The sequence below is a fragment of the Canis lupus genome, chromosome 30 (assembly GCF_048164855.1).
Source record: "Canis lupus baileyi chromosome 30, mCanLup2.hap1, whole genome shotgun sequence".
Lineage (NCBI taxonomy): Eukaryota > Metazoa > Chordata > Mammalia > Carnivora > Canidae > Canis > Canis lupus.
The window spans coordinates 31320052-31330778 of NC_132867.1; the positions used below are offsets into that span (position 1 = coordinate 31320052).

A 10727-nucleotide genomic window follows, 5' to 3' on the forward strand; every position below is an offset into this window, starting at 1 on the left:
GCCCTGCACAATCTCCCTCCATAATGTCCCCTCCCATCTCATCAATGGTCAATAGCACACACAGAAGCTCTGTGATTAGGTAAACCTTTATCATGCCTCCCAGAGGTATGATGAGTCTGTTGCTCTTAGGATGGGAAAATCCATTTGTCCCCTTCTGTAGTAGGGTGGATGAGTGGCCCTTGAAGTTGGAACCAGCACATTTTAGAAATTCTAAATCCCTGGTATCATTTAATATTTTCAGAGACTATTTACTAAATGCTTTTCCTGGCTTAGCTTTCTGTAATTCAGTCAGAGGCCCATTTATTTGATTTCTGTGACTTTTTATTTATTATGGCAGTCCTGGGCTGGGAGCAGAAGGCATACTGTGAACAGTTGTCATTAATCGGTTTTGCGTTTTGTTATGAAACAGGTATAAACTTTGACCCAAGGGAACCGACGCTTCTGAGGAAAGATGGAGTTATTGTTAGCAATTCTCTGGCAGCATTTGCTTACATTAGAGGTAGGTCAATGGATCGAAGCTTCCTAGAATGCTAACGGCTTTACTGAGGTCTTACTAACAGATGTGATGCTTAATTATAAGAGCTAAAGAAAAAGGACTTTAAGTTTGACTCAGCAGCTGGGGGCTTGCTAAGATCTGGGAAAACAGAGGCCTGGACTCAGATACGGTTCCAGCCAGGCTACGCACGAGAGAACACACATGGGGAGGAGGCAAACAGATAAAGTCACACGCCCAGGAGTTGGGTTCCATGAGTATTTTCTGCTTTGAAAAGTAGGAACCCGAGGAATGCATTCCCCAGCTCTCAAAATTTGGGAAGGGCAGAGGATTATTGAATCCCACCCTTGGCTGGAAGAAAATGGAGTTAAAAGATCACTTAGTAAACAAAATGGGTCATGCTCTGCAAAGGCAGCGTCCCCTCCTGAGTCACCAGCATTACTTCTCACGGTTGCCAAGTTTTCCCTGATAATCCTCCCCCCAAGGATCAGTCAGAAGCAGCCCTCCTTACCTGCAGGGCCAGAACTGCTCGTCAGTGAGGGGATGGCACCTACCATCTTTCCTCACCTGCCCTGTCTGCTCACCTTAGCGTAGACCGGATTTTTGAAGTGTCGACCCTGCAAGTTTCGGCAATGCACGCCTGACTCTGTTCAGGGAGGCCAAAACCTCTGAGGCCTTTGGTTAGATTGGTGCTAATATACTGCATTATGGCATTACTGTTCATGGCGTGCCAGGGCCTTCCTCAGAGGAAAATAAAGGTGTAAAGAAACAGCCCAACACAGGAGATCGAAAGTCTTGGGATCCTCTGCGCTTCCATCGTCTTTCCACATCCATAGTCTTCCTGAGTGTTTGTGGTGTCATTGTTGGCTTCCTCTAAAAATCTAAAAATTTGAAGGGAGAACCCTTCAAATCACTTCAAGCACACTTCCATTTGTTGCTGTTCCTGATAACATGCATGAGGTCTTTCCCTTCCTTATGTATAAAAGTGGAGTGTGCCTGAGGTAGAAAACACAGGAAGGAGGCAAGAAATAGAACTCCCCCCTCATCTCAAGGCTTAAACATAACCATTGTTAATGTTCTGTTCTTCTGGTTCCCCCACACCTGCTCTCTGGCAGGCTCTGCATCTCCCAGCCCACCACTCTTTCTAACAGGGCTCCCCACTCTGGACCCCATGAATATCCTGGTCACCCAGCAGTGGAAGCCCAAGAGCTCTGTGCCACCCTTATCAGAGTTCAGAGATGTAAGGATTTTTATTGTCAAAAATAACCCCATATTTTCAAAGTCTCTGGATTGCCCCCTGGAGGAGAAGCATCATGAACATCCTCCAGGGAATAATGATTAACCAGAAGCAAAGATGAATTTGCTCGTTGAGCTGTGGCCATGCTGGGCCTCATCAGTTCTTCTTGACAACTGGGTTGGTCAGCTTGGGCCACCATGACAAGACACTGTAGGCTGGCAGCTTCAACAGCAGAAATTCATTTTCTCACCATTCTGGAGGCTAGAAATCAAGGTACCAGCAGAGTCAGTTTCTGGTGAGAGTTCTCTTCCTGGTTTCTAGACAGCTGCCTTCTCATATGAGAGGGAGAAAGAGAAATAGAGAGATAGAGACAGAGACAGAGGAGGGGGAAAGAGAGATTAAGGGAGGAAGGGAGAGAGAGGAAGAGAGAAGGACGGAGGGAGGGAAGAAAGGAAGGAGGGGGAAATAGGGAGAGAGAATGCTCTCGGCATCCCTTCTTTTCTTTTGAAAAAATTATTTATTCATGAGAGACACACAGAGAGAGAGAGAGGCAGAGACACAGGCAGAGGGAGAAGCAGGCTCCATGTAGGGAACCTGATGTGGGACTCGATCCCAGGGCCCTAGGATCACACCCTGAGCCAAAGGCAGATGCTTAACTGCTGAGCCACCCAGGCGTCCCATCCGGCATCCCTTCTTATAAAGACACTGATCCTGCTGGATCAGGGACCCACCTTTAATAACCTCACTTAACCTGAATTACCTCCATATAGGGCCTATCTCCAAATATGTTGGAGGGTAAGCCTTCAACATATGAATTTGGGGGGGATGCAATCTAGTCCATAGCAAAGACCCTGAGCAAGAGGACTCTGTTCTCCCATTCTGCACATAGAGAAGCTAAGGGTCCTAAGAGTTGAGCCATTTGCCTGAGGCCACAGTGTGGACACCAGCGCGGCCACGATTCAGACTCAGCAGATCCAAGACCCCTGCTCTGGTTTCTCTGACAAAGGATGCCCTTCAGGATCTTGAGGGATGGACGTCATCTGAATTACTCCCTTCCATCCTTGGCTGTCCTTTTGCATACTCATTACTCCCAGAAATCATACGAAGGATTTATTCATTAGCACCCATCTCTCTGCTAGACATTAACATCTTAAGGGAAAATGTTTGTTCCTTAGTTATTTGTCACACCCAGGGCCCAGGACAGGCGGGCACAGGATGCATGCCCAGTTGGTAGCTAATAGATGAGTAGATGATGAATCTTCATGTGGTGTCATGAGCTGTCCTGCATCTTATTATCACCCTGTGTTTGCTATTTATAGGTAGTCAAAGAAATGCAAGGACTTCATAGCCTGTTACTTGGTTTTATTGAGGATTGATTAGGCACATCCATCCCCAAAAGGCATGAGGAGGAGGCTTGTCTGAAGAAGAAGCCACCACCAGGAGCAGCTGGAGCTGAGAGTGAGCAGGGCAGGTTCTGGAAAAATCAGCTTCATATTCAGTAGATTGGGTGAATCCAAAAGGACATTTCCCCAGGTCGGGCTACAAGTGGCTTTGACACATTGGCACTGTCACATACACATGGGGGACAAGTGGACTGGAAACCAAAACCAAGGAGCTTGTCCCAGGATTTTAGAACACAGGGGTTGGCAAAATGGGCATGAGAATGTCCAGGGGTCTCTGACACCCAGATTTCTCTTTTGGCCATTTCAGTGACCTGTAAAACTGTCCCCAATAGTGAGACATTGTTTTAGCCATGTTTGAACTTTACCCTTATCCTAACCATGTAGACCTTGATCCTTCTAGAATCTAGATCATGGGTTTGAAGGAGCCCATAGAAAGATTCTGAAATTAGAGAAACAGAAAGGAGTGTGTGTGTGTGTGTGTGTGTGTGTGTGTGTGTTGGGTTTGGGGAAGGCAGCTTGTTAGCTGGCTCAGCTATCAGACCCTAGCAGACTGTGCTTAAGGAGCCTTATTTGGACAATCTTGCTCAGAACCTGACTCTCTCTACCTAATAAGTATTTCACTGACATCTGCTTGTTCTGTGTGTTTAGCCCACATCTACCTGCAAGCATGACTTTGGTGTCCTAATATTTCTGTCACTTGCCTCTAGTGCTGTCTTTGGCCCCCTGGGAGAGCTTGCTGTGGACTGTCTGGGTGCACGGGTTACCTGGGGTAACTAGGGTAGCTGGGGTCACGGGTCAGAAAGCAGAGCTTCTCCTGAGATGCGGAGGCATCGTTGTTTTATATGAAAGGAATTCTAGGCCACCAGACAAACCCACATTGAAATAGAAGCATAATAACACATTCCAAAGTCAGAGTTACATGATCCCCTGTCAGGGAGGATGATTGGAAATCAGCACCGCCTTGTCACATAGGTGTGGATTCTGATGTGTTCCCACGGTCTCTAATCTCTGGTTCCGTGACAGAAAGTTATGATCACATCCATCAGCACTGTCAGACCAGTGCCCAGTCTACTTTGTGCTTTCCCCCAATAGTAGCAGGGCCCCCGGAGGTGGAACCCTGGCCCTGGCCTCTCGGTGTCTTATTTGGACACAGTAAGTTGGAGCTGGAGCTCATGTTGGCTCCAGACCAGAGATCTAAGGGTCAAGGAGCCTTCAAGGCCACAGGCCTCCATTTAGAGAGGTTCCTGTGAACTTACTACGGCTGATGAAATTAAAGTTGTTCAAGTAACCCTGTGATGAACCAGCTGAGGCTGGAGTGAAAACACTATAGATAGCATAGTTTAAGATTCTGTTTAAGATTCTATCTTTCTGGAATTCTGTTTAAGATTCTATCTTTCTGGAATACATAGATAGGAAAGGGGTTAGGAAAGCCTAAAGTGGTCCAATTGATTCTGGAAAAACAGATGATGTGCCCCCAGTGTAAAGCAGGGGGGCTGTGGAGAGGGCCCGGGCATGAGCTTGAGGTCCCAGCCCCATGGTGGCTTTGGACAAGTGACACGGCTGCCTCAGGAGGGTCAGGCCCCTCACCTTCATTTTCCATCAAACTAAGACCTGGTGATTCTGTGGCTTCGAATGAGTTGAGTTCAGATGACTGGGAAGCCTTGCTCCAATGGGCTTTGCTAAGAGTTGCCGTGTTTTTCGTCTTTGATCACTGGCTCTCATGGTGTAGACGTGGCCTAGAGATCGATCTCTTGGCAGGAGGCATACCTGAGCCAGGAGGCACCTAGAATCTGATACGTGAGAAGCTCTCCATGCAATAGAATCCAGACCCTTACTTCCCAGGAGCAGAGGGAGAGAGGAAGAAAGCTAATGGACATTATGGAATCTCCACCCACAAGGCACCAAGCCTCAGACTTTAGATCCACAACCCCTCCTTCCATGCACTCGGCAGGTGTTTGTGTAATCCCTGCTCTACACTGGGTGCTAGGGATTTGGTCAAGAACAAGACAATTGGGCCCCTGCCCTCATGGAGTTTTCATTCTATGGGATGAGAAAGGACAAAACATGCTCAGCGATTTAGTGACATTCCAGATGCTATGAGACCTACTGACAGGGGGACCTGGCCCAACCTGGGGGTGGGGGCATAGAGGTCCAAACGAAAGAGGATAAAAGAATATTCCAAGCAGAAGGATCAGCACGTGCAAAAGCACCAAGGTGTGAAGCCATCTGGCTCCCATGAGGAATGGAGAGAGGCCCGTGTGGCAGGAAAACAGAAATGGAGGGAGGAATGTCTTTGGAGTTGAACTTGGGGAGGAGGGCAGGGGTTGGGTCCTAGCAAGCTTTGTAGGCTATGGTCAAGATTTGATTTTTAGCTTATGAGAAGAGGGGAGCCTTTTAGTGGTGTCAAGTAGGGTGGTGATGTGGTCCAATGTGCATTTTTAAAAAGATTGCAGGGGCTACAGTGGGAAGATGCATGAAAGGGGCATGGGGTGGGGAGGAAATGGAGTAGGGCAGAGGTATTATTCCTGGTTTTCAGATAAGTTTATTCAATCGCAAGGCATCTTAATGAAAATGAAAATACAAGCCACTTGCCAGGAGATATTCACAATATATAAACTGTCCAGTGGTTATTTTTAAGAATATATAGAGACTATATAGAATCTTTCTGTAAGAGAAGAAGTGCAAACAACCCAACACAAAGAAAGGGGGGTACCTGACTTGAGCCAGCATGCTGAGACGAGAGACTACGTAACCATCTGAAGAGGTAGACACCTGAAGAGGTGTAATTCAGGATCAGGGGAAATGAAACTCAAGACCCTAGTGAGATACGATGTTATACCCAGAAGACTGGAAAAAACCTAAAAATCTGCTCCTAGCAGGTGCTCGAAGGAGATGTGGATTTGCAGGATTCCTCTGACACTGCAGCCACCGTGGAAACCATTGGCCATATTTCCTAAAACTGACATCCCTTAAACATCACCCAACTCCCTCCTAGGTCAGGACCCAAGAGAAACACCTGTATGTGCACATGAGGGACATTTATAGGACTGGTGCCGGCTACGGCGCCCACATGGTAGGAACCTGACAATAAGCCACATGCCCCCCAGCAGGAGAGTGAATGAATAAACTTTGGTTTACTATTTGGTTTACTATTACTATTCTACAGTAGAGTCAGGACAATGGACTAGTATAAGACAACAGCATATTAAGTTAAAAACCTCAAAACATTAGGTCCCAAACACGATCTGTGACATTATACTCTTTTCATAAATGTTTTTGGAATATATAGAGATGCAGTAAACTTATAAAGACACAAGCAGGGGGGTAATGACTGTGGAGTTCAGAGGGTAGTTACCTTGTCGGAGGGAAGCTGGGAGGGGGAATGGACAGGCTGTTGTCAAGGCTCGAGAGGTGCCGATTATGGAATTCAAAATTATTCATTAAATAAACCAACATAAAGTAGGAGGACCATGTAGTGACTGATGAGGAGGATGTGTCCTACCCTAAGGATTGTGACTAATTTAATTCAGTTCACCTAGAGTCCTTAGAAAGGAAAGGAAGAAAGGAAGCAGGGAGGAAGGAAGGAGAAGGTAGCCTGCCTGTCTGGGCAGAGCCACATCTTGAGCCCTCCTCTGTCCCCGGCGGGTGAGGACCAGGTTGGCCCACTGCACAGCTGCTGGGAATGCCCGAGCTTCTCAGAGGATAGGAGGAACATGGGTGGGGATGGTTTCTCGGGAGCTAGACCATCATGGGAGTCTTTCTGGAGCTGGCCCTGTCCTGAACTGTGGGGGGCTGGAAAGAACACAGGTGGGACTCAGTTTCCCCACCCACAGTGCTACAGAGATGATGCCGCAGGCATGGCTGTTGATGAGGCTCAAGGTTTATGTTTTCTGGGGGGGCAGGAGGAGAGGGAAGTGGCTGCCTCCAGAGCCAACAGTAGGGTGCCCCAAGAATGGGGAGATTGGGGAGGACAGAGGCTGGGAGGCTTGGGGCGGGTGGGGTGGGTGCAGCAGGGAGAAGAAGGGGACATCCAAAGAGACAAGAAGGGGGAGTGAAGTCAGAAGTGATGAGTCCACTCCCAGCGGAGGCTGTGATGTGTGGGCAGAGAAGGAGAAACATCTGTCTGGTTGCTTCAGAGCCTCTGGTCTTCCCATCATTTTGTGTTGTTGCTTAATGACTTACTCCCACGTGTCAGCCTCATCCTCATTCCTCCTCCTCACCCAGAAAGGAAAACAGCCCTTCCTTGTCTTGCAAAGGATGCGTGGCTGTGTTTGACCAAATCTTCAAAATACTGGACCCTTAGGAAAAACCTATCATTATTAGTAGCCCTACAAACACACCTCGCTGCCCCTCCCCAAGACACATCCCTTTGAACTCAGACTTCTATGTCCTTTTCTTTTTTAAATATTTTATTTATGCATTCATGAGAGACACACACAGAGAGAGAGAGAGAGAGGCAGAGACACAGGCAGAGGGAGAAGCAGGCTCCATGCAGGGAGCCTGATGTGGGACTCGATCCCAGGACCCCAGGATGATGCCCTGAGCCAAAGCCAGATGCTCAACCCCTGAGCCACCCAGGCATCTCCAACTCCTGTTTTATATTTTGAGGGAGTATGCTGGATCATTATTTCCCAGAGAGGGAGTGCTCACCCCTTAAGGGGTGCATAATTAAAAGATGGGGGGAGTAATGCACAGTCCTTTCTGTGCTGGGTTAATATAAGGATTTAACCTATTAAGGACTCAGACCTGATTATGTAGTACAAATTAGCATTGTTTCTATTATTATTGTTATTATACCATCATTTGGATGTCGGAAAAACTACCAGAACTTTTATTTATATTTATTTTTTAGTCTAAAGAAAAGGAGCTTTGCGATGCCTGGGTGGCTCAGTGGTTGACGTGGCTCAGGATGTGATCCTGGGTTCTGGGATTGAGTCCCACATCAGGCTCTTGCCGGGAAGCCTGCTTCTCCCTCTGCCTGTGTCTCTGCCTCTCTCTCTCTCTGTCTCTCATGAGTAAATAAATAAAATCTTAAAAAAAAAAAACAGAGCTTTGCTAACATCTACTATTTTAGTAATTACATAAATATATGTGTGTGTGTATATATATATATACTTTATCTATAAATTGATTTTTCACAATTTACTCCTGATGGCTAACAGTTTATTGAGCATCTACTATGTGTCCGGAAACATTCAGAGAGTGTTACAGGAATTAACGGTATAACAGGAAGCTGCTATTAGCTCCATTTTCCAGGTGGGGCAACTGAAGCACAGAGGGGTCACGTAACTTGGCCCGAATCACACAGCTAGTGAGTAGCACATCACAGTTTGCACTCCGGGGGTCCAGCCGCTGAGGTCCCCTGCCATGTGTCCTCTCATGTACATACCCACATTGACTATCTATGCTCAAAACCTTTTTTTTTTTTTTAACTGATGAGGGTACAGGATCAGATAGGTGAGGATGGTCTCAAAGACACTGCCCGGGACTGGCATTCTGCATTCGCTGCCGGTTCGGGCAGACCTCTGCTTCTGTGGGACTTTGGATTGGTGACATCTGACAGCTTCCCCCAACTCCTGACCTGTCCTTTCCCCCACAGCCCACCCAGAGAGAGCAGCCCTGCTCTTCGTGTCCAGTGTCTGCATCGGTCTGGCGCTCACGTTGTGTGCCTTGGTCATCAGAGTGTCCTGCGTCAAGGACCTCAGGGATTTGCAGCTGGCGAGGGAGCCCTTGGTGCCAGAAAGTGACAAGGCTGAAGAAGACAGCGAGGATGAGGAGGGGGAGGAGGACTCCTCGGACTCTGACTTTCCAGGGGAACTGTCTGGGTTTTGTAGGACTTCGTATCCCGTCTACAGTTCCATAGAAGCTGCGGAGCTGGCAGAAAGGATTGAGCGCAGGGAGCAAATCATCCAGGAAATATGGATGAACAGTGGTTTGGACACTTCACTCCCAAGAAATTTCGGCCAGTTCTATTGAAAAAGAGATGCGTCTGGATGCGACCACACTTTGTGAGGAGGGAAGGATCCCAAATGCCCCTCTGGTTCTGTTTCACTTGTACCTTCTATGAAGGAGTATTTGTCATGTCATCCAATACTGGTGAAGCCAGAAGCTATTAAAGGGACATTTCACACTGTTTACAGCACATTTCAAAATAAATTGGGAGGGAAGTCTTTGTTTTCTCTATTTATTTAAATTTATTGTTATACATGAATATAGAATGCCCGTTTACTGAGTGCTTGGAATGCCAGGCACTGCTCTAGCAGCTTCTCATGTACTAAGTCCTTTACTACACCCCCCCCCCACACACACACACAGCTTCACGAGACAGTGCCATCATCCCACATGACAGATGAGTAAACAGGAGGTCCCTCTACTTCCATTAAAAAAAAATTGTATTGATACACAGGACAGCGAGCTTGAATCCTTCCACTGCGTGTTCACTGGCGGTGGATTTTAATCACTAACAATGCTCTTTGTTTAGGACGGGGTCAGCAAAGTTTCTCTTTAAGGGCAAGATAACATTTTAGGCACCGTGGTTCATGCCATGACTACACAACTCCGCCACCGAAGCTCGCAGGTAGCCATTCGTAGCTAATACACCATGAACGAATGTAGCTGTGTTTCAATAAAGCTTTATTTAGAGACACCGAAATTTCTAACTTGATTTCATTTTCACGTGTCACATATTATTTTTTTTTATCAATCACTTTAAAATATAAAAACCTTCCCTAGCTCACAATATAAATGCCTTTCCTAGCAGGCATTTGCCTGATGTTGTAAATAAAATATGGTCCCCAAGGCCTAAAATATGTACTTACTTGCCCTTGAGAGGAAAAGCTTGCAAATTCCTGATTTAGAATTTAGAGCTGCAGAGCTTCCAGTGGCAAAAGTGGTCAGCCAGCTGACGCAGCAACCCTTGGATCCCGTGGAGTTACCTTTCAAATCATTGCAGGGGAGCAGAAGAAAAAAAAAGGTGAGGAAACAGATTCCTGATGGGAGAAGTGGGGAGGGGTTCCTTTGGACAGCTCCCCCTGGTGGACAGGAAACTGTGGATTGGAATAAGATTTTTTTGTGTTTTGTCCCAGTGGGGCTGAGAGTATAAAAATGATGCTGTTTTATCCATCTCCTATGCCCTCTATGAACGAGCTCTCTGCCTTGTCTTACGTCATCATTACATCCACCCGGCAAGCTGGCATCTGCAAATGAGGAAGCTGAAAGCTGACAGGCTAGTCCTGGGGACCCAGTTCACATGGTAGAAAGTGCTGGAATGGACCTAGCGATGAGGTGATCAGGGAATACTAGCTGTCCCTTCAGGAACCCAAGCAATGCTGGGTACGGAGAAGGCATTTTTCTCTCAGTCGTCCAGGGCCCGAGGGTGAAGAGCCCATCCGAGGAAAGCAGGAAAGGGTGGGTGTGGAGTCATCCGCCAGCCCCGATGCCTGCACTGAGGACAGGTCTGCAGTCTTGTTTAGATTTTTTTTGTTGTTGTTTAGATTTTTTTCATCCAGTTTGTCTTCATTCATTTGAGCTGCTGCAACAGAAATCCCACCGACTGCATGGCTTATAAAAAACCTATTCCTCAGGGTTCTGGAGG

General features: G+C 47.0%; 1 protein-coding gene across 12 annotated transcripts in view; it reads left to right on the forward strand.

Annotated features, from left to right (window-relative positions):
* Window positions 1–9303, forward strand: part of EVA1C (eva-1 homolog C) — a 79615-nt gene extending 70312 nt beyond the window's left edge. For 11 of the 12 annotated variants that reach the window (XM_072806766.1, XM_072806761.1, XM_072806759.1 and 8 more), the window contains 2 exons: window positions 410–499; window positions 8733–9303. In XM_072806766.1, coding sequence (XP_072662867.1) covers window positions 410–499; window positions 8733–9109 — 467 coding nt within the window. In that variant the 3' untranslated portion in view covers window positions 9110–9303. The remainder of the gene's footprint in view (window positions 1–409; window positions 500–8732) is intronic. The other variant, XM_072806763.1, reaches the window with a different exon arrangement.
* The last annotated feature ends 1424 nt before the right edge of the window (window positions 9304–10727 follow it).